Here is a 24191-nt window from a genome sequence, read left to right as displayed (position 1 = left end):
CATCCAAAGCCTCCCCGAAGGCGGCAGCCCCCCCAAAGAGCCGCACCAGCGTCAGAAACCCCTCCAACGTCACGTCAGAGACAAGGCTTCCGACGCCGGTGCGCCTCCAGAGAGAAGCCGCCGCTGCGGCCCCGAACAGCAACACAACATTTTCATGGGAGCCAGCCCTTGGAGAAGGCCAAGAGGTGACAACACCGTGAAAAGCTCCAACAAGGGAGCCAACCAGACCGCGAGTGCGGGGCCGCTGTAAGCGGGGATCGGGTGAGGAGCAGCCACTGCCTGCAGTTTTGAAATTTGGCAAGGGAGCTGGGCAGAATGGGGTGGGAGACTTCTAAAATGTAAGGCTGCATGGTTTATAGATAAGGGAGAAGGGTTCCTAATGGACAGTGGGGAACATACAAGTAAGGGAGAAGGGCTACTGCTGGACAGGGGGGGGAGCAGGAAGTAAAGGAGAAGAGCTACTGCTGGATATGGGGAGCGGGAAATGGGGGGGGGGTGATGCTGAACAGGGAGGAGGTAAAAGTAAGGGAGAAGGGCTGCTAGCACCCGTTAATGTAACGGGCTAAACAACTAGTGTAGCAATAAAAAAGGTCTGTTCTAATAAGTTTTCTACAAATAAGCTAAGACTGCGCCTGCCATAACTCAGTACAAATAACAATGATCTTGTTTTCTCAGTGACATGCTAAAATGGTTCACTCCTTCAATGACAAATGAGACAGGTCACACTGGGGCTGCTCAACAGCAGAAGGAAACATTCGTTTTAAGGTTCACCTAAACCAGAAAATCATCTTATAAAAGCATTAGTACCCTGAACTCTACTATTCCATCTTTTTTTGACCTGGGCTGAGTACTTATGTCTATAGCCAATAACTGATAATATACATAGGGCTCCTTTTACTAAGGTGCGCTAGCATTTTTAGCGCACCCAGGAAATTACCGCGTACTGCGCTTCTAGAACGAACGCCAGCTCAATGCGCGGGGCAATGTAGTGCGCGCTAATCCACATGTTAAAGCCCTAACGCGTCTTAGTAAAAGGAGCCCATAGTCTTGGGACAGCAGCTATTAACAGTTTACTAGAGAGTCTGTCATGCACGAGACTCTCAGCTATTAAAAATAATACACACACAAAGCTCAAATTCATTTCACTGGTTAAAAATATATTTTATACATTATGCCTGTTTCCAATATTAAACAACTTCAAACTGAATAAATACATTTACAAAACTTTTGAATTATTCATGCCATCATTTAAAAGCTAACAGGAGAGCTGAGCCATTTAATGATCAAGACTCTAGGGTCAGATCTCTAGCCCAGACAGCTCAGTTTTTGACACTCTGAGATAGGTAAATAAAACTTGCAATACTTGTATGATAATTTTTAAAAATGATTGGTAAGGTATTTGGATATATGCAATATAAAAATGCACATAGTTTGTTCTGAACTATACCAATAAAATACTATCAGGGCAGCTTCAGTTTAGGCCTGTTGCTTGGGTCAGCTGGAGTCCTGTGGGTACCATTGCTTGTCTTCTGTCAACTGAGGGCATGCATATAAAAGTGCACTTTCCATGTTCATTGAGAAAAAGGGTGTCTAGAGCTGTGAATAAGAATCGTGTTGTACTTCTGCTTTACAGAAGTTTCAGAATATCCCTTAGGAAACAGAGATGATCCTTCCAGTCTCAGGAACTGTGCAATACCAGAGTACCAATGCACCACATATCAGAGGAGCAAGCTTCTCCAGCACCCATACTGTTCATTCCTACTACTATTAATTATTTCTATAGCTACCAGATGTACGTAGCGCTGTACAGAATCATGAAGAAGACAGTCCCTGCTCTAAGGAGCTTACAATTAGAGAATGACACGGTGACAAAATTCATCACCGTTCCCGCGGGAAACCATCTTCATGTCATTCTTTAAGGAGAGAGGGAAGAATCAGAATTTGAAGAATGCAGGCGTAGAAGGACTGAGATTGAAATAGACACTAGAAAATGACATGGGATTATTTCCGCGGGGACGGGAACAGTGATGAATTTTGTCACTGTGTCATTCTCTACTTACAATCTAAACAGACAAGACAAACAAATAGGATGCCATGGATACAGTTTAGGATGCTATGTTCAAAAGAAGAAGGGTCGTTATTTTGTTCTTGATATTTTAAAAGCTAACCATTGATATGGCCTGCACACTCTTAACAACATAATAAAAAAAAAAAGCCCACTTCATCGACCAGCTTTTATCCTTCCTACTGAGTTATAGTGTTCTAAAATTCACACACTCTTAGGGCAGACACTGTGCGCAGATCCCGCTGCATTTTAGTAACAAAAAAAAGGGGGGAGGGGTATAAAAATTAACTCAACTTAAGGCACATTAAGAAATACTTCCCTCTCTGTCCCGGATGGGCTCACAATCTAAAGTTCCTGGACAAAACAGCGAAAATGAACAGTATTATAAATATGTACATATATGAGGAAATAAAACAAGAAAAAATAAAGAAAATAAAACAGAAATAAGCAAGATTAAATAAGTCTCAACAGACATAAAACAGACTAAAATAAAATAATTATATAAATGTCAGTTCTGTTATGCAGACTTTAGGGTTTGTGTGTTTAATTGTGCTTATGTGCGTTTCTTTGTAACCTGATATCTGGGACATAAATGTTTTTTTAAATTGTTTTATTTTAAATTGACTTTTAATGGTGTTTTCAATTAAAATGCCAATTAAGTCAGTTAAAAAATTTGGAGTTGCACATGGAATTTGGCTAGGCACCGTTTACAGAATCAGGGCCTTAGTGCTGAAAATCAAATACTTCCCTGCTCTAATCCTGACTTTATAGCCAACCACTTAACTATAATTTACAAATTTAGAAGATCAGTCATTTTTCAAAGGGGCTGATTTAGGTGCCTTACTCCCAAAATTAGGGTTCTCACCCATTTGAAAACCGTAAACATCTAAATGGTCCCTCAGAACATCAGCCTTTTAATTGTTTTGAATAACTGCATTGATTTAGTTGTTCTTAACCTCCAAAGCTTTCTATTTTATCAGTCATGTACCCTTTTTATAGCCCCCCCTTGTACACTTATAACCACACATTGCTGTAGCTTCATCCACCTGCTCACACCCAGGCAAATATTACAAAGTCTGTGTGCACACAAAGATGGGATCAAGCTTATGAAATACAAACTATGTCGTGTTAGTCTAATAAGAGAGTTTGGTTTACCACTCTGTTTATTATGGAACAGTAAGAGCATACTTAGCCGTGGTGGTTAACAACATGAAAAGACAAAATCGGGCAAGTACTGATATTGCCAATACGGTTGGTAAAAGCCCTGCTAGAACTGTCTGTATTCTAATGGAGGAGCATGTCGACAGACCGGGAAACAGTCCCACATTTCATCTCTCTTATGTCCACTTTCTAATTCAATGCTCTACTGTGTACAACTATTACATCATGCAAACAATGATTTTCATTTCTGGCCTAGCAATTTTTCCTCCTTCTTGATTAGATGCCCAGCCCAATCAAAACTGACTTCTGCTGGGTTGCTTCTACATTTATTGGGGGGATTTTTAGGAGAAAATCAGCTAGGGACATGGGCCACAGCTCCCAATGGACCATGGTATACATCAGGGGTCTCAAAGTCCCTCCTTGAGGGCCGCAATCCATTTGGGTTTTCAGGATTTCCCCAATGAATATGCTTTCAATGCATATTCATTGGGGAAATCCTGAAAACCCGAGTGGATTGCGGCCCTCAAGGAGGGACTTTGAGATCCCTGGTATACATGCACCCTGAGTTTGATTTCTAGCTCCCTCCCCCTTTTACAAAACCGCAAGAACAGTTTTTAGCATTGGGAGCAGCGCAGAGCACTCAGCGCACCAGCTAGCGCTGAAAACCGCTTTTGTGGTTTTGTAAAAGGGGGGAGGGGAGAGGGTAAGTGTCACTACTGTGCAATGATTGACATTGCCTCTTCCTTCTCCTACAAGGGTCTTGAACGCTGATGCTCCAACATCTCCAGCCTCTACACAAGCTAGATTTACTGTAAAAATCAAACCCATTGTCTCTTGTATTAAGCCATCCAGGTCAGCTTTAAATAGAATCATTTGTAAAGCATAAATAAATAAATATTTACTGTTGTCTGGTGATCAGTCATATATCCTTCAGGCAAATAATTCCTTTTGGTCCCTGTCATGTTGCAAAGTGTTATCAGTTTACATATCTACCAATGGTGAGTTATAGTGCTGGTTATTCTTACAAATTTTCTCACTAAACTAAAAACTGCTGAAAGGCACTAATTATTCTGTGATCAGGTCTCTTCATTTTCAGTTTTCCATAAACTGAACCAGTTAGTAGATTTTCAATTTTTAATGCATCGGGGTATGAACATACTAGCAGCATCACCTAAACAACAGCTCTGGGCGTATGTTCGTATGTATGTTTTTATGATTATAATTGGTGTGGCTGACAGTTTCTTCTAATACACATACTGTACTCTCCCAGGTACGCAGAGTTCATTTTTGCATGGCTGTTCATTGGCACACTCTTTAGTTCCTCCGTTATCCTTTGGCCTTACCACCTTGCTGAACGTGACAAACTCTGTTTGATCACAAAGATTTATTGTGGCACTTACTTCAGTAATTCTGAATCAATGATCTACAAGGATTTTATTTGGTTAAAATGCTTTGATCTCCTCTACAAGCCTCCCCATCCCCTTTACCTTAGAATAGGGCAATAAAAAGAGCTCATTTCTTTTTAACTTGCCCCTGGATGAAGTGAAGACCAATGTCAGGCAAAATCTGAACATTCTGGAAAATCTTAAGTCCCACTGTAGAATATCTAAGTCACTTTAACAGGTATAAACATACAAAGCAGGTGACCCTATATATCAATTAACCAAAACAAAACCTCATTTGCAAGAGATTCTGTATAAGAGTCTAATGAACACTAATGTTCAAAAGTGTTCAGTTTTATAGTAAAAGAGAATTTCAGTAGTGGGAACTTACCTCAAGGTAAAGTATCCCAGTGGTATCATACATTTGATGCCGTAAGGCAGAATTTATACAGGTCCACCTCTACATTATTCTTTCTCTTACTGAAAATTTTTTCTCATAAATTAGATTTAATTTTTGGCCTCAATAAAACTCATGCTTCTGCTGGCTGCTCTTATAATCCTCTTGTGGGAATTAAGATTTTCGTACTCTGCTTCTCATTGGGTGGAGAGACAAAACTTGACTTTAAACAGAGTTAGTGGGTGAAAAAATAAGAAAAGAACTTTTTACACAAGAAATCAATTTTCTACTCACTGTTCACCAATGTTATGATATCTAATGCAGAAATAACTTAGCTGGTTGTTTTGGAGAATGAAGTATGGCCTGAAACTACCCATTTCGTCTCTTCATCAGGGGTAGACGCCTGCTTTTTTCAGCCACTAACTCCGCTGAAAGTCAAATTTTGTCTCTCCAACCAATGAGAAGCAGAGTATGAAAATCTTAATTCCCACCAGAGAATTATACGAGCAGCCAGCAGAAGCATGAGCTGGTAAAAAAATCACACTGAAGTAAGGCAGACTAAAAAGAGTCTCTTTACAGAGAAGTGTAAACCTTTCCATGGAAGCGTAAAGTTAACAAAAGATGGACATATTCTTAGGAAATTGCAAAAAACACAAAAATAAAACCTGTTTTGCCAGCCGGTAAAAGCCAAACACTCCCCTGAGACTAGGCCTGCAGTTTCTTACTTCTAAAAGTCATTATGTAAAAATGAGATCTTCAGTAATACCTGTATACAACTGCTCTGTGTTTCTCCTTGATTCCTTTTTCATTGCTCAGTGCAAGTCTTTCAAAAGAAGACTTTACTAGATCATGGCACAGCCTTGAGATTATTATCCAGTTCTGTTCAGTTCTGGCACGGTGTACTAGGGGTACAAGAAAGGCAACTTCCAATGCTACAAAGGGCTTCCTTGGTACATATGAATGATGATACTGAGGCAGATCTTCAGGGGCCTGGCACCACCTGGGCACACTTCTGAGTTTCTATCCTGGGTCCAGCACTCCTGCTAACTGGCAGAAAACCTTCCCTTGTATGAATGGTCCTTTGTTAAACCTGCTGAACACTAGGTGGCTTGAGTGTGACCTGTACTTCCACCAATCGAAAGGCTCGCAGCAGGAGGGCCAACTGCATGCTGAGGGCCCGCAAAACTTCAATGATGGGATAAGCCAGGTTCCGCAGGCTGGAGCAGAGATTCAGCAAGAAAATGAGCAGGGGCTGCAGCAGGCTGTTAAAAAGAGCCACCAGGAAAGGCTTAACTATGTAATCACCCAATGCAGTCATCATTCCCACTGCCAGCACCTGAGAGCAAACAAACATACCAGTTCACTGAACTGCAGCACTGCTTGTGGGTGCAGCTTTTTAGCTATTACCTTGTATCATGTTATACTATTAAAGATAATTTATATAATGGCCCAAGAAGTATGCAGTTCTGTTCAGAAACACATAAAATCCTTGCTCCATAGAGCTTTCAAATCCAGAGATAGTAACAAAGTGAAAGCCCATTTTAAATAAGTGGTGGAGATGCTCATGTTGGAGGTACTCAATTCACCCTTTATTTCACAAAAGGCTCTGCCAACCTTTTGTAAAATACATAAAAGATGCCAGCAAATATATGGGTATTTGCCAGCATGTCCAGAGCAAGCAGCAATTACAAAAAAAAATAAAAAAAACTAACCTTTCCATCTTCTTCAAGCCCTGTTCCTGTAGCCATGAACATCTAATTTAAATTTTAGACTTATATTCATGAGATGGTTCGGTCTATAAGGGCTTGATTCGTTTTACACAGTTTAGATTAATAAGTACAGCAAAAGGAACATAGGGGTCCAAAATCTATTAAAAGGAACTTGCAGAGGGAATCAAAATCCTTCCTCTACATAGGGGTCCAAAATCCTTCCTCCACAGTAGCTCCTCCCACCCTCCAGGCTCTTACCTGGGGTCTACTCGGCAGGAGCAATCCTCTATTTGGCTCCTGCCATGTTGGGTGCCTGAGTTCAAAATGTTACCTCTGACCCACTATGGTTAGTCTTACAGTCATCGGCACCATTTTGAACCAGGCACCAGCTAGGGCAGAAGCAACTGGCAATTCTTGCTCCCAATTAGACACCAAGATGACCCCAGTAAGAACTAGAAGGAGTCCAGAGGGGTGTATGTGGGGATGGGTAGGGTATAGTGTGAATACTGGGGTGCCAGGCGTTTTGAGAAGGAGGAAGGGTAAACAGGATAGGGATTCCATCAGCTTTGGCGCCTGCCCCTTGACTGAAACTCCAAGCTAATACTAGGCACTGGCCTGAACATGCCTTGGGATAAATGTAAAAACACATCTATTCAAAAAATACTTCCCACCACACTAACCATTCTAACCTCCATAACATTATCTCAAGATTATACCCTTGGAATTACCACCCCTATTGTAACGCCAAATCAAACCTCAAACTAATCTTCTCTTCAAACTATATCTCCAACATATATTAAGAAATCCAAATAAATAATCTCCATCAGCAACCAGAGAATTCCTTCCTTAAAAGATGTATCACAAATTAAGATACCTATAAGCTATCACCATCTGTAACCACTTCCATCAACATTACGTAACCATATTCTGTAACTTGATATGCATCTCTATTCTATACAGTAAATTGTAATATACTCACTTACTTGTTATGCAATTCTACTGGAAATGTCCAGACATCTTCTAAATTGTAATCCGCCTAGAACCGCAAGGCACAGGCGGAATAGAAATCACTAATGTAATGTAATGTAATTGACAAGGATTTTGTGTAGATATGGCTTTCCTTGGTAAATGGGAAGTAAAAGTCTATTTTTGAAGCACACCCCTGTCTTGTCCCTCACTGCTTACTGACAGACATACATGTGCAAATAGCAGCTTTCTAAAATTATTATCTGTATGCATCAATGGTTCCAATTACTTCTCTAGAGCCTTCTAAAATTACCTCCACAGTGGCTGGTGGAAACTTTAAAGTCACAAAGGTGGAGTTTAATTAAGGATAGGAACCACTGTCTAAATGGGTGATGCTGCAAAAAAAAAATAAAAATAAAAAAATAACCAACCAACCCTCTTCCCTACTATCAATCTGTTCGAGAAAAGAAAAAGCTAAGGTAGGTGGGTTGGTTCCAGATAGGATATGTGATGCCTCATTCCTTTATAGTTAGTAGTGTTAGGCATGTTCTAGAGCAGTGTTTTTCAACCTTTTGACATCTTTTGACCGGCAGAAATAAAATAATTATTTTGTGGTCCACGGACCGGCAATTGAAGAACACTGGGCTAAGTCGTGCCCATCTCCACCCCAGACCCCGCCCCCATAATAGTACTAATTGTAACACCATTTTTTCCATTCATAAAACCGCTTCGAACTTCACGGTATAGCGGTATATAAGAAATAAATTATTATTATTATTATATACATACACAAAATATAATCGTATTAACAACACATAATGGTTAATCACAAAATTAAAATACACAAAGCACACTGTATGCTTTTCAACATTCATTCCTACCCGAAAACAGATAACCTCATACAAATGCAAAACTAAAAACTCAAAGTACTAATATTTACAAACAAAGCCTAAGATGCAAGACTCTGCAAGCAGAACAACCCCAGAGGAAAAGAAGCAAATGCATTTCTTCCTCAACAGACAAATCAATCACTAAATAAAAAAAATAAAAGCATTTCCCCTACCGCTGTTGTCTCTCTCCCTCCATTCTGGCCTGCCCCCGGTGTTATCTTTGGGCCAGTCTAAGGGGTAATCAGCTCATAAATCAAATCAATAGTCCAATTATCCTGGGTAAAATGTACCCAGTAAATACTAGCGTAAACCCGCTCTCCCCGCGATTAAAAAAAAAAAAAAAGAAAAATCTTATTTTTCAGGGACACACCATCACGCATGGGAAATCAACCTGAGCGGGCGCCCCCAAAGGCCCTTCCATTCCTTCGCTAGCCATACCTCCTTATTATCTAGTTACACTAGCTGTCACCGCTGGGTTGCTATCTTTGCCAGTACAAAAATCAGAAAGCCGTGGTCAATGTATTTGGGATCAAGGGTGCAAGTTTGGATTAGCGGGATATAAAACATGTGAAAATACATGGGGTGGTAGGGAGAGCCACGGCTCTAACATGCTTAAAACCAACTATTCCAAATTACTGGGGGAGGATGCTAAACCCAACAAAAATTATCCCCTCCCTGGCCACAGTCAAGGAGTTTGCTCAATACTGGGGGAGGGGGAGCTCAAGAACCCAGCACAGCTGCCTCCTATGAACTTCTGGGGCTAAGGTGGCCTGCGGCCTCGGGTTGCGCACAGTCTGGCCCCTTTCTTTAATCTCACACTAATCAAAAATGAAAATTGCTATTCATGCTTTGAGATGGCGAGGGGAACGCATGTGGGTCGAAGGAGTCTTAGCGCCAGGCTCGGTCAGTGGCTGCCAGGGGTAGGCCCCAACCTCTGCATTGAATGCCGAGCGCCCGGCTTTCGTCACCAGATCCCTGAGTGCTGCATTGCACAAAGCTGTGGGCAGCATCCCGCGCCTCATCTGGAAGCCTTCCCTCTGACATTGCGATGTCAGAGAGAAGGCTTCCAGGTGAGGCGCGGGACGCACGTAGGAGCCTTTTCCCATGGCTTTGTACACTGCAGCACTCAGGAAGCTGGCCCGAAGACGCCGCGTTGATCGCACCGTAGATCAGCAGCTGAAGAACACTGTGGACTGGAAGAAAATTACTGCAGACCGGCGGTTGAAGAACACTGTTCTAGAGTACACAAGATACATCGTGAGGATGATTTTATTACGTTTTTACATGACCAAAACAAGGAAAATGGCACCTATAAAACAGTAAACACATATGCATGTGTGCAAAAAAAAGGCAGGCACACTGCAGCCTAACACAAACGTGTCTGTGATCAGTGTGTAGGCATTTCCAGGGATGCAGTGTGGGCTGCGTAAGGATGACATAACAATATATATGCATGTATTCTATAAAATACAGAGTACATGCACTCATTTACACTTTCTTTAGAGCAGCTGTAGATCTGTGCATGAGAATTTCTGCACTACTGAGCAGGGGGGGGGCATGATATAAGCCTAATTTTAAATATTTACTACTAATCAAATTTTAAACAGTTATTGAATACAACAATTGTGCATATCAATTTCAGAAACCGTAACCCTCCTCTCCTCCATTTTCCAGACAGATGAAGAGTAGCACAAGATAAGTGGCAGTTTTGTGATCTTTGTGCTATGAAAGTGTTGGCTGTGTATATGGGACTTTGCAATATTACTTGAAAGATTCCGCGGGTCCTGGTGTTTGGTGAGGAAAGGACCTATGCAATTTTGTAATAAAATAGCAGGTATAGTTTTTTATGACCTATGACTGTTATGGGATCACTTGTTGTACTAATATATGTACTTGCGGCGTAGTGTTCCCTAGTCCTTTGTGGCTTGAACTGAGATCTTTTTCTTCACCTTGCTTTTAATTTTTGTTTCTTTATGCTGATGGTCCTGTGTTGCCTCCCTGACTCCAGAAGAGAGTGGACTTTATTTGTGATTTAGTGTTATCTCTACTCTTTCCTTATACAAGTTTCCTGAACTAGGCTGATTCCAATACAGTGTAACTGTAACCTGCACTATTATGAGTATGTACCTTTTTTTTTTTTTTAAAGTGTCTGGAAACAGACCCCCCAAAAGAGGACAAAGTCTCAATTCAAATTCATAAGTATGGTGTTGATTAGGCTTTTATGCCTCTGACGGTACTCTTTATCTTTAGGGCACTGCCAAAAGATATGGTATGTTCCATATTGAACTCTCTTCAATATCTATCCATAGTTCCCAGGAATATCTTACTAAATCTGCTCCATTTTGTAGTGTTTTTAACCATAGATGGTATATTATTTGATTAGAGAAACTGGGCCTTTTCTCCCTCGAACAGAGGAGATTGAGAGGGGACATGATCAAAACATTCAAGGTACTAAAGGGAATAGACTTAGTAGATAAGGACAGGTTGTTCACCCTCTCCAAGGTAGAGAGAACGAGAGGGCACTCTCTAAAGTTAAAAGGGGACAGATTCCATACAAACGTAAGGCAGTTCTTCTTCACCCAGAGAGTGGTAGAGAACTGGAATGCTCTTCCAGAATCTGTTATAAGGGAAAACACCCTCCAGGGATTCAAGACAAGGTTGGACAAGTTCCTGCTGAACCAGAACGAACGCAGGTAGGGCTGGTCTCGGTTAGGGCACAGGTTTTTGACCTGGAGGCCACCGTGTGAGCGGACTGCTGGGCGCGATGGACTACTGGTCTGACCCAGCAGCGGCAATTCTTATGTACTCAAGTCAAATACCAGTAATAAAGTACTTTATAACTGTATTTTGTTTAAGCAGTATGGAAATGGAAGCCCAAAAGTATCCAACATCTTAGATAAGCCTTCAGCTTTGCACTCCCCATTTTCCCCTTCCTTAGTCCTCTGTAGTCTAGCATCTTCCTTTCCCTACTACTCCTCCAAGGTGTCAAGCGTCTCTCTCCTTCCCTACCTCTCCCTGCTAAATGGAAGCCCTGCCCATTGCCCCCTTTTGCAGTTACACACACTATGCCACTGCTACAGAATTGTGCCTAGGCACCCTACGAGCACTTTTGCAGATATCACTTATGCACACAAGTGCTTAAGGGCTCTTTTACTAAACGGTGCGAGAGGTTTTTAGTGCGCATCAGAAAGGTAAATGCTCTGATGCTCTTAGAATTCCTATGAGCGTTGGAGCATTTACCTTGCCGGGCCACACTAAAAAACCTCTAGCACTTTTTAGTAAAACCCAGCATAAATATGAAAAGGGCACACAGATGCAGGCGTCTAGTTATAGAATTGCCCTTTTATTGTCTGTTTTATCATATAGAAGTTCAAGGTGGATTACAAATTAATTAAAAAAAAGTAATATAAACAAAAATTATAATGGTGAAAATAAAAACATAAAATAAGATACAAAAACTATAAGCCAGAATAAAATATAAATCTAATTCATCAGATTTTATTATAAAATCAGGTCTTTAAAACTTGTGAAAGATGAATTATGTATTGTTATGAAATGAATATTGGTTGGTAACGCCTTCCAAAGTATGGAGCGCTAATGCTCAAAATCATAGCAGTGCTCTCCTTGTGGTGAATATTAGTGTGGGTTTCTCTTGTGCTGTGCTAGACATGAGCCTCCCCTCCTTCAGGGAAACCTGTGTTCCCATTCCTTTTGTGTCTGTGGAATGGATGGCTCCTGTGTTTTGTCATAAGTGGCCCTCCTGAAGTAAGCCCTGTGAGGTAGGGGTTTATCTGCCCTAGCTCTAGACATAGTCATTGTATTAGGTGGTCATTGTAATGGAGGATTCTTCTTGCTCCTGTGCCAGCTTTCATCAAATCTTGTTCTTGTGCTGGCTTCCTGCTTCATCTTTCCTAGATTCTTGTCTCATGTTTCAAGCCTTGTTGCTTGATCTTGTGCGACAACAAATAAAAAGAAGCCAAAGCTTTCCATAGTCAAAAATGGAAATCCAAGACAAAAGGAGCAAAAAACTGTGGAGTCCAATGTTCTTGACGTGATGTTTATTAAGATGCAATAAAATAAATTCAATTATCCACTTTACAGAGTGACTGACACAACAGTTGGTGCAGACCCAACATGGTTCATGTTTCTGCTAACTATAGCCTTCCTCAGGGGTCCAGGTCAGTGAACGCTCAATGGTTTTATTCTATTGTCCATATATATTATTATTTTGGAAATCAATTTGGCCTCAAATAAATAGGATGATGGACAATCCAGTAGCCTTGACTTATGATACTATTTTATTTGGTACAACAATGAGAGCAAAAAGTCAAATTTCGTCACATAATAATAAACTTTTATTCATATTAACTGGAGTAGCAATTCAACAAATAACATGTAACTGGAAAAATTATGACAGATTAAGTTATAACTTTTGGTGGAATTCGGTATGCCATATATATAAAATGGAGCGCACAATAGCAACACAGAAAGGTTACTTTGGTAAATTTCAGAAGATTTGGAGGCCATTAGCAGATTTTTGTAATGATTAATAACATTTTCCCATAATAAGATATTTGTTAAGAAGGGATGTGGGTGGGTATTATTTGTAAACCGCTTCGAACTTATGGTATAGCGGTATATAATAAATAAAATTATTATTATTAAAATTATTATTTTATTTATCTCACAATATGTATGAATTAATTAATAAATTTTAAAGGATTAGGTTAGATTTTCTGAAATAGGTAGGGAGGGATTTGGAGGGGGGGGTTATTTTATTTATATTGATCATACATATTAAATGAATTACATATTATTTAGAACATTATAAAATATGAATATAAATATGATATGTTGTACTTAAAGTGTTCATGAAGGTAAATCAAGTGTGTATTTATAAGATCATATAAATTTTTCTGATACACTTGTAATATGAAAAAATGAATAAAGAAATTATAAAAAAAAAAAAAAAAAAAAGAAGAAGGTGGATATACATATAAGGATAAAATCCTTGAAATCCAAGAAACTCCCAGGTTAGAGAAAACTGTTCCCATCCATATAGATTCCATGATCAATCTCAGCTGGCTTTCTTCAGTTGGAAAACAAAGCTGTCTTTGGCTGCCCCTAACTGGCCCATCTCAGAGCAGAGATGCGAGGAGCCCGGGGAAGAAGCACGCGCACACACTTTCTCACAACCACCAGCAACCAGCTTGAGCTTGACTGCTGCAGCCCAGATTTTATCCTTATATGTGTATCCACCCGCTAATACCATCGAGCGTTCACTGACATGGACCCCTGAGAAAGGCTATAGTTAGCCAAAACTCGGACGGTGTTGGGTCTGCCACCAACTGTTGAGTCAGTCATTCTATAAAGTGGATAACTGGATTTCTTTTATTGCATATTAATAAATATCATGTCAAGAACACTGGACTCCAAATGTCTCATAGCGAATCATTGGAAAAACACTGTGGCTCCATCTCTAACTGACTGGACAACTAGACTTTTGTCCATTGGGAGAATGGAGATAGCGGTGGCTACTCGTCGTCGCAAGTTCTTGACCAGGTCATTTGCCTGGGTTAAAATAAGAGACTTACTGGACACTCTGTAGGGGTTCCTTAGCTAATTCTGCCTGGTTTGCTCATTGGATGATGAGAGGGTTTCTGGGGGGGGGGGTTTGCTGGGGGTTTGGAGTTGGAGAGATGTGCACTGAGGGGGGATTGGAGTGGGGGGGGGACTTTGGGGTGTAATTTGTGAGATGTATGTGTATTCTTCATTTTTGAGCATTATTAGTAGCTGTTGGTTCTGCTGTTGTTGTGATTGAAGATTGATATTCCATGTGTATTGTATAATTTGAAAAATTGAAATAAAAATTGAAATATAAAAAAAAAGAACACTGGACTCCACTGGTTTTTGATGGATCTTGTACATCATGCCTTCCTCTTGAATCTTGTATGGATTATCATCTACTGCCAGGATGATTGTGGTTAACTTAGCTTTTGCTTAACAAATAATGTTGTCTAACAGCTATTTTATAAAGTTCCCTTACTTCTGAACCTTTTTATGGATTGCACTTACTTGTTCCCCCGCCATGTCCCAGCTGAGGTCCTGATATGCAGCTCCTTTATATCCTTGAAGAATACTGAAACTGAAGATATGACAGATGTTTCATACCTCTGCAAGTGATTATAAATGACCCACTAACCTGAAAGCCAAATTTGCTGAGGAATCTGATCAGTTCAATGAGGAAAATAGTGATGACATTAATGAAGATCCTGAGTAGCCCAAAAACTTCTCTCCAGCCTCGACGAATCAGCTTTTCTGAACTACAAAGGAAAATCATTCACACTCAGTGTGCAGTTGCACTATGACTCCTAGAGCAGATCTGTCTTGGGTATCAGTCACAGGCATGTCCTGTTCCATGCACTACTACTGCACATAGCTTGGGATACAGGATTTCGTTATCTGAAGTCACTGGACAATGGGATCAATACTATCCAGTTCTGTCAACTAACGATATGGTGATATCAGTCAAAGAAAACATATAAGATCTCTGCTCTAATTTTTTTTAAAAAATCTTTATTTATAATAGTTTTAACCTTTCACAATAATACAAGTCAAAAAGAAAAAATACAATGTAAACTGAAATATATCTAATAGCAAGAATAACATTATCTTACATCACCCATTTTTAAAGGATAAATTGTACATTACAATGTATAATTAGTCTACAATGTCTGGGAGCGGACCTGAAAGAACAAACTGATTAGGATAAAGATATCAAACCAAATGGAAAAGGAAAATAAAGATGGAGCTAGACAGCCCCCGAGCATATCCTCATTGAGCAGATACTGGAAAACAACAATATTCATAAAGTAGATGCATATTGCCCTTTAGCAGAATAAATTTAAATAACTGCTGCGGCTCATAGAAAACACATCTGTTCTCATTATAGACAAATACACTTATACAGGGGTATCGCAAAATGAAGGTTACTCCTAACTGCACTGCCCGAGGTCTCAAAATAAGAAATTGTTTCCTTCTCTTTTGAGTAGGATGAGATTTGTCTGGATACATTCTTACTTTATAAGTCATAAAGGCAACATCTCTATATTAGAGAATGACACGGGGAAAAACTTTGTCCCCGTCTCCGCCCCGTCAGCTCGATCCCAAACCCACGAGCTCAGTACCTGTCCCGGCGAGCTCGGTCCCCATCACATCCCACAAGCTCGGTCCCTGTCCCCTCCCCATCCCCGCAATCTCATCCACACAAGACTTGAATAGTTTTATATTGAACTTATTTTATTAAAGTATAAAAAGAAACAATATTCTGTACAATTGTCATTTTATAAATCAAAGTTCTGGCTGCTGAACTAGAGAAAGAGATGTTCAGCTGGCAAGGCTTTGTTTATAAATGTTTATCAACACAACAATATACTACTTTATCCTAAAGCAAAAAAAAGGAAAATAAGTAGAAATTTTTTTTCTACCTTTGTTGTCTGGTTTCTGCTTTCCTCATCTTCTCATTCATTTCCTTCCATCCACTGTCTGCCTTCTCTGTCTCTTCCATATGCTCTGTTACTGTGCCTCTCCCTTCCATCTCTCCCTCCACCCCCACTCCCCATTGGTCTGGCACCCATCTTCTTCCCTTTGCTCCCCCATAGTCTGGAATCTCTCTCTTCCACATTTCCCTTCAGAGTCTTCTTCCCACTCTCACTTCCCCATTTCCCTTCAGTGTCTGTTCCCCTCCACCCCACCTGCCCTCCCTATCTCCTTTCCCCATTTCCCTTCAGCATCTGTTCCTCTCCACTCCACCTTCCCTCCTTCCTTCTCTCCCTTCCCCAGTTCCCTTCAGCGTCTTCTCCCCACTCTCTCTTCCCCATTTCCCTTCAGCATCTGTTCCTCTCCACCCCACCTTCCCTCTCTCCCTTCCCCAGTTCCCTTCAACATCTGTGCTGCCCCACCCCACCTTCCCCAGTTCCCTTCAGCGTCTGTTCCTCTCCACCCCCCCACCTTCCCTCCCTTCCCTAACGTTCATGGTGAGCGATTTCTAAATTTCCTTCCTACGAGCGTTGAAGATGCGTGGGGCTGCAGGAAAGGTTGTCTCTGATGCAACTTCCAGTTGCGTCAGAGATGACCTTTACGGCAGCTACACACAACTTCAAAGCTCCGGCTGCTTGTAGGAAGGAAATTTAGAAATCGCCCGCCATGAAAGTAAGGGGAAGAAAGGGAGATGCTTGGATGGTGTGGCAGCGGCGGCAATCGTTAGTAAGGAGGGAGGGAACGCGATCGGTGACTACGCGCGTTCCATCCCTTAACTGTGGAGACAAGGCCATTTACCACTCCACGGGGCAGTGAATGGCCTTGTACCCGTAGCTTCGGTTAACACTGGTTTTCCCCACCGCTTCGGCAAGTTACCCATGGCTTACCATAGGTAACAGCCACCGTGTCATTCTCTACTCTATACTTAGGGAATGGATGATTAAATTGTTATCTGAATCAAAACTGCATTAAACTGCACCAAAAACGTGGCAGGAACTTCATCTTCAGTATCGGACCTCTCTAGGAAATTAGATAGATCCAAACTATCAGCAGATAAATTCTGCCGATTGGGACTCTGATATTTTATTCTCCTAGGTAAATAACACATTTTTGAGAGTGGTGGATATGAAGTCTCTGGTTCTTTCAGAATCTCATTTAGATATCTTTTGAACATATCTTATGATGTTGAAGGAAAAACTTTTGGAAAGTTTACAATCTGAAGATTACACCTTCTAATGGCATTTTCCATCATCTCTTGTTTGAAATGTAAGTTCCCATTATCTTTAACCCAAGTTAAAGCTTGTGATTCCAAAACTTTTAATCTGGTCTCACAGTATTTTGACTTATTTTCCAAACTTAATACTTTGTTCTTTAATTCCAAATTCTCTGAACGCACCATTGTGCAGCGAGAAGAAAGTTGCCCAGCAAGAGTTACCCAGCGAGAGTTATAAATTAGATATAGCTTCCCAAATTGGATCCATATTAAAGACCTTAGATCTTTGTAGGGGAGCGATCTCCATTCTGGGACCAACAGTCGAAACTAAAGTACCTGAAGCTGCAGCAGTCAAAGAAACTTTGTGGATTTGTTGCAATCCCTCCACCGATTGAATGATGAAGAAAAAAACTCCTCTTGTCCCCGCTCAGAGTCGGTCCTCTCGTTCTGTTGGGCTGACAAGAGAACATCCTAGGTCGGTTTAACCAACGACTCCTCCGTTGCCAAAGGACGAATCGGTGGACGACAGGGTGGCGCCTTCGAAGGAGTACTCACACGCTTCAGACTGCATGCTTCCTCCAGCCGAAGATCCCTCCAGTTGCTGAGTTCGGGAGCTATGCGCCACAAAGGCGCCCATCGGTCCAGTTGATGAAGTTAGTTCCTCCGGGAAAACCTGGATCTTCGATTTTCTTTTCACCATTAGGTAAAGTTGAAAGGGAAATTTTGATGGCATCTCCGTAACCGCTTCAAGCCGCCATCTTAGGTAAGCTCCCTCCCCCACCCCCAAGGGAAGTCTCTACTCTAATTTTTAATGGATTAGTTATTTTGCTTGTGTTTGTTGTTCTATGCAATGAATTTGGATCAGTGGAATATAATTTTTTTTAATAATGTAATAAATAAAATTTCACTGTATCGAAACCTATATATTAACAAATAACTTTAGCCATTAAGAAGTCCAAAGAAGCTACATATAGGCGAGTCAAAGGTTTCTTTGCTATTCTCATAATTGAAACACTTCAATGCACAGATTTTTGTATGCTGCAAAGCCACGTGCTTTCACACTGATGCACAGGTCTGTACTCATCAGAGCAGCAAAGTGTTTTCCAAGGGCAACAGGCATATATTTTCACATTTTATTTATTTATTTTTATAGCCCGTCCTCCCCATGAGCCCAGAACAGGTTACAGCGGTACATGCACAATATATTTGAGACAGAGGATTAAGGATACAATCACAATATACTGGAGAATTGGATTAAGTGTTAGACCATGGTAGGTCTTGGAAGCAGTACAGGTTACAGTGTACTGGAGTCATTGGATTAAGGTACATGTGCAATATACTCAATAATAATAATAATAATAATAATAATAACTTTATTCTTGTATACCGCAATACCATGGAAGTTCAATGCGGTTAACAATAGAAGAGACTGTACATTTACAGCGATGATACATATTACAGTGTTGTTACATTTACAGAGGTGTTACATAAATAGCAGTATTAAAAAGGCATATACTAAAGAAGAGACTGTACATATACAGCGATGTTACATGTTATAGCGGTGGTACATTTACAGTGATGTTGAATGTGAGGCAATGAAAAGGCAGGGCAGTTAGATAAAACAGAGATTGAGAAAGAGAGGCCAAAGTGGCTTGGGAGGGGGGCGTAGTCAGAGGGAATGGAGGGATGTCGAGGTCAGGAGGGTGCAGGGAAGGAGGGAAGGCAGCGTTAGCGGAATTTGTCGAAGAGGTAGGTTTTTAGTGACTTCCTGAACAGGTGGTAGGGCGGGGAGTTGGAGATGAGGGCGGTAAGGCAATTGTTCCATTTGCCCGCTTGGAATGCTAGGGTTCTATCAATGAATCTCTTGTAGAGGCAGCCTTTTAGGGAGGGAAAGGTGAATAGGTGGGCGTTTCGTGTGCGGGAGGGGCCTGCTATTTCAAGGTGCTCAGACAAGTAGATTGGGGAAGATCCTGTTAGAGTTTTGAAACAGAGGCAGGCGAACTTGAAGATGATCCTTGCCTCTACTGGAAGCCAATGGAGTTTGGTGTAGTAGGGGCTAACATGGTCGTATTTTTTGAGATCATAGATGAGGCGGACAGCCGCATTTTGGACTGTTCTAAGACGTTTGATGGTATTTTTATAGGATCCCAGGTAAATAATGTTGCAGTAGTCTAATATGCTTAATACCAGAGATTGAACGAGTAGACGGAAGGCTTGGTGGTCGAAGTAGCGTTTGATGGTGCGCAGTTTCCAGAGGGTACAGAAGCATTTTTTCACCTGGGCACTGGTATGGTCATCGAAGGTTAGGGTGCGGTCCAGGATGACTCCAAGGATTTTTATGGTGGGTAAGATAGGGTAATCTAGCCCATTCAGTCTGAGGGAAGTGTTTGTTAATTTGTGGTTGGGACTCGCTAGGAAGATTTTGGTTTTTTCAGAGTTCAATTTTAATTTGAGTTTTGAGGTCCACAGTTCTAACTTGGTGAGGATAGATGCGATGAGTTTTTCCGTTTCTAGAGTGAGTGAGGTAATGGGAACAATGATGGTGATGTCATCTGCATATATGAACGATTTTAGGTTAGGGTAAAGCAATGTTACTTACCGTAACAGTTGTTATCCAGGGACAGCAGGCAGCTATTCTCACTAGTGGGGTGATGTCATCCGACAGAGCCCCGATACGGACATCTTGCAAGCATGTCTTGCTTGAAGAAACTCAGAAGTTTCGAGATGCCCGCACCGCGCATGCGCCAGTGCCTTCCCGCCCGATGGTCCGGGCGTGTCTCCTCAGTTCAGGTAGCTAGCAGAGAAGCCAACCCAGGGGAGGTGGGTGGGACGTGAGAATAGCTGCCTGCTGTCCCTGGATAACAACTGTTACGGTAAGTAACATTGCTTTATCCCAGGACAAGAAGGCAGGTATTCTCACTAGTGGGTGACCTCCAAGCTAACCTCAATGGGATGGAGGGAGAGTTGGCAACTTAGGAGAACAAATTTTGTAACACAGTTTGGCCAAACTGCCCATCCCGTCTGGAGAAAGTATCCAGACAATAATGAGAGGTGAACGTATGAACCGAGGACCAAGTGGCAGCCTTACAAATCTCCTCAATCGGTGTCGATCTGAGGAAGGCTTACCTTACAGGGAAGGGGTAATCCAGCCTGGGCATAGCAGAAAGAGATACAAGCCGCCATCCAATTGGAGATGGTGTGCTTCGATACAGGTCGTCCCAACTTGTTTGGATCAAAAGAGACGAAAAGCTGAGGAGCAGTTCTGTGTGGTTTGGTGCGATCCAAGTAGAAAGCCAAAGCACGTTTACAGTCCAGAGTGTGAAGAGCTGACTCTCCAGGATGAGAATGAGGCTTTGGAAAGAACACTGGAAGCACAATGGATTGGTTGAGGTGAAATTCAGAGACCACTTTAGGCAGGAATTTCGGGTGAGTGCGGAGGACCACCTTGTCATGATGGAATACTGTGAAAGGTGGGTCCGCCACCAAGGCCTGAAGCTCACTGACCCTGCGAGCAGATGTGAGGGCCACCAGAAAAACCACTTTCCAAGTGAGAAACTTTAGTGGAGCCTTGCTCAGAGGCTCAAAAGGAGGTTTCATAAGCTGAGAAAGGACAACATTTAGATCCCAAACCACTGGAGGCGGTTTGAGAGGAGGATTGACATGAAAAAGTCCATTCATAAATCTGGAAACCACAGGATGAGAAGAGAGAGGTTTCCCTTGTAGAGGCTGATGGAAAGCCGCAATAGCACTCAGGTGGACTCGTATAGATGTCGACTTGAGACCAGACTGAGACAGATGTAAAAGATAGTCCAAAACAGAGGATAGGGAGGCTCGCTGAGGCTCCTTAGAATTGGAAATACACCATGAAGAAAATCTAGTCCATTTTTGGGAGTAGCATTGACGAGTAGCAGGCTTCCTGGAAGCCTCCAAGACATCCCTCACCGCCTGAGAAAACTGGTGCTGAGTTACGTTGAGAGGAACCAAGCTGTCAGGTGGAGAGACTGCAGGTTGGGATGAAGCAGAGACCCCTGATGCTGAGTAAGCAGTGAAGGAAACACTGGAAGTAGGTACGGTTCCCTGCTGCTGAGTTGAAGTAGAAGGGAGAACCAAGGTTGCCTGGGCCACCGAGGAGCTATCAGAATCATGGTGGCATGTTGGGACTTCAGTTTAACTAGAGTCTTTTGAATGAGAGGGAATGGCGGAAACGCATACAGAAAGCGATTCCCCCAATCCAGCAGAAAAGCATCTGCCTCGAGGCGATGAGGAGCGTAGATCCTGGAGCAAAACTGAGGCAGCTTGAAATTGTGGGGAGCCGCAAAGAGGTCTATCTGAGGCGTTCCCCACTGAGCAAAGATCTGATGAAGGGGCTTGGAGTGGAGTGTCCATTCGTGAGGCTGGAGAAGACGACTCAGTTTGTCCGCCAAGAAATTGTCCCTCCCCTGAATGTAGACAGCTTTGAGGAAGGTGTTGTGGCGAACCGCCCAATCCCAGACTCTGAGAGCTTCCTGGCAGAGGGAGGCCGAGCCCGTGCCCCCTTGCTTGTTGACATAATACATGGCGACCTGATTGTCGGTGCGAATGAGGACCACCATGTCGTGAAGCAGATGTTGAAAAGCTTGAAGAGCATTGAAGATGGCTCTGAGCTCCAGAAGATTGATTTGATGGAGTGGGTCCGCACAGGTCCAGAATCCCTGAGTGCGAAGCCCATCCAGATGCGCTCCCCAGGCATAGGTCGAAGAATCGGTTGTGAGAACCTTCTGGTAGGGAGGAGAATGAAACAGCAAACCTCTGGATAGATTCGAAGAGGTCATCCACCAGAGCAGAAACTGCCAAAGAGCAGGAGTGACTGTGATGTGTCGAGTCAACGGATCCGACACCTGAGTCCACTGAGATGCCAGGGTCCACTGAGGAATTCTGAGGTGGAATCTGGCAAACGGCGTCACATAAACTGTAGAGGCCATGTGGCCCAGGAGGACCATCATGTGTCTCGCTGAGATGGTCTGGCGAGAAGACACAGACTGGCAGAGATGAAGAAGAGCATCCATGCGCTGAGAAGGAAGGAATGCTCTGAGACGTACGGTATCCAGGACAGCCCCGATGAAGGGAAGAGACTGGGTCGGCTGTAGATGAGACTTGGGAAAGTTGATCTCGAATCCCAAACTCTGCAGGAACAGAATCGTTGACAGGGTCGCTGAGAGGACCCCCAAGGCCGAGGGAGCCTTGATCAGCCAGTCGTCGAGGTAGGGGAATACCTGAAGACCTTGGTTCCGGAGGGCCGCGGCCACCACCACCAGACATTTGGTGAAGACTCTGGGGGACGAAGACAGGCCGAATGGAAGCACTCGATACTGCAGATGGAGATGTCCCACCCGAAATCTGAGGAATTTGCGAGAGGCCGGATGAATGGGAATATGAGTGTAGGCCTCCTTGAGATCCAGAGAGCCTAACCAGTCGTTCTGCTCGAGGAGGGGGTAGAGAGAAGCAAGTGTCAGCATGCGAAACCTCTCTTTGACTAGGAATTTGTTGAGGACCCTGAGGTCCAAAATGGGTCTCAGGTCGCCCGTCTTCTTCGGAACAAGGAAGTACCGGGAGTAAAACCCCTGGTTCAGTTGGTCCGTCGGAACCGGCTCCACGGCACGAAGCCGGAGCAAAGCCTGAGCTTCCTGAAGAAGAAGGGCGGTCTGAGTCAAGTTGGAAGGATACTCTCTTGGAGGGTGGTCCGGAGGGACCCGATGGAAATGAAAAGAGTATCCTTCCTTGATGATAGTAAGGACCCAGAGGTCGGTTGTTATGGCCTCCCAGCGATGATAAAAATGATGGAGGCGCCCTCCGATGGGAAAAACAGGGGGAGGCAGAACGAGGTTGGTTATGCCCTCGACGAGACAGTCAAAAAGGCTGAGTGGTCTTAGGGACAGCAGGCGACTGAGACTTAGGCTGACCCTTCTGGGGAGGCTGACGCTTCGCCGGTTGCCTCGCAGGTGGAGTTTGCCTCGGCTGATAACGCCTCTGATAAATCAACGGCGGACGAGAAGGTCGAGACTGCTGAGGCTTAGGCTTCGGCCGAAGGATAGATTGGAAGGACTTTTCGTGGTCAGACAACTTCTTCGTGACAGTCTCGATGGATTCGTCAAAAAGATCCGCCCCAGCACACGGGACGTTCGCCAGGCGGTCCTGAACATTCGGGTCCATATCAATGGTCCGCAACCAGGCCAACCGGCGCATCGCCACCGAGCAGGCCGCCGCTCGGGCTGAGAGCTCGAACGCATCATAGGCAGATTGCATTAACTGAAGCCGAAGTTGGGACAGCGAAGCAACCACTTCCTCAAACTCAAACCTAGCCTGGGACTCGATGTATGGTGTGAACTTCCGAAGCACAGGTAGAAAAAATTCCAAGTAGGCTGCAAAGTGGAAATTGTAATTCAGGGCTCGAGACGCCATCATCGAATTCTGATAGATGCGTCGACCAAACTTATCCATGGTTCTGCCCTCGCGGCCCGGAGGCACTGAAGCATAGACCTGGCCAGGACGAGACCGCTTGAGCGAGGATTCGACCAGGAGGGACTGGTGAGAAAGCTGAGGACCCTCGAAGCCTTTATGATGCACCGTGCGGTACCGCGCATCCAATTTGCCAGGGACCGCAGGGATAGAGTAAGGAGACTCGAAGTATCGCATGAAGGTCTGGTCGAGGAGCTTGTGCAGGGGAAGCCGCAAGGACTCTGCCGGAGGACGAGGCAAGTGCATGGTATCGAGGTACTCCTTGGAATATCGAGACCCAGCATCGAGAGTAATGTCCATGTCATCTGCCATCTGCCTGAGGAACGATGAAAAGGACAGTTGGTCCGCCGTCGCCGGTCTGCGAGACGGACTAG

General features: G+C 43.0%; 1 protein-coding gene across 4 annotated transcripts in view; it reads right to left on the bottom strand.

Annotated features, from left to right (window-relative positions):
- Positions 1–5203: 5203 nt before the first annotated feature.
- Positions 5204–24191, bottom strand: part of LOC117366941 — a 67974-nt gene continuing 48986 nt past the window's right edge. For 2 of the 4 annotated variants that reach the window (XM_033959005.1, XM_033959008.1), the window contains 2 exons: positions 14773–14893; positions 5204–6341 (listed from right to left, as the gene is read on the bottom strand). In XM_033959005.1, coding sequence (XP_033814896.1) covers positions 6090–6341; positions 14773–14893 — 373 coding nt within the window. In that variant the 3' untranslated portion in view covers positions 5204–6089. Of the gene's footprint in view, positions 6342–14645; positions 14716–14772; positions 14894–24191 lie in introns of all 4 variants that reach the window. The other 2 variants (XM_033959004.1, XM_033959006.1) reach the window with 2 other exon arrangements.

The sequence above is a fragment of the Geotrypetes seraphini genome, chromosome 9, assembly GCF_902459505.1.
Source record: "Geotrypetes seraphini chromosome 9, aGeoSer1.1, whole genome shotgun sequence".
Lineage (NCBI taxonomy): Eukaryota > Metazoa > Chordata > Amphibia > Gymnophiona > Dermophiidae > Geotrypetes > Geotrypetes seraphini.
This window is presented reverse-complemented; position numbering and strand designations above follow the sequence as displayed.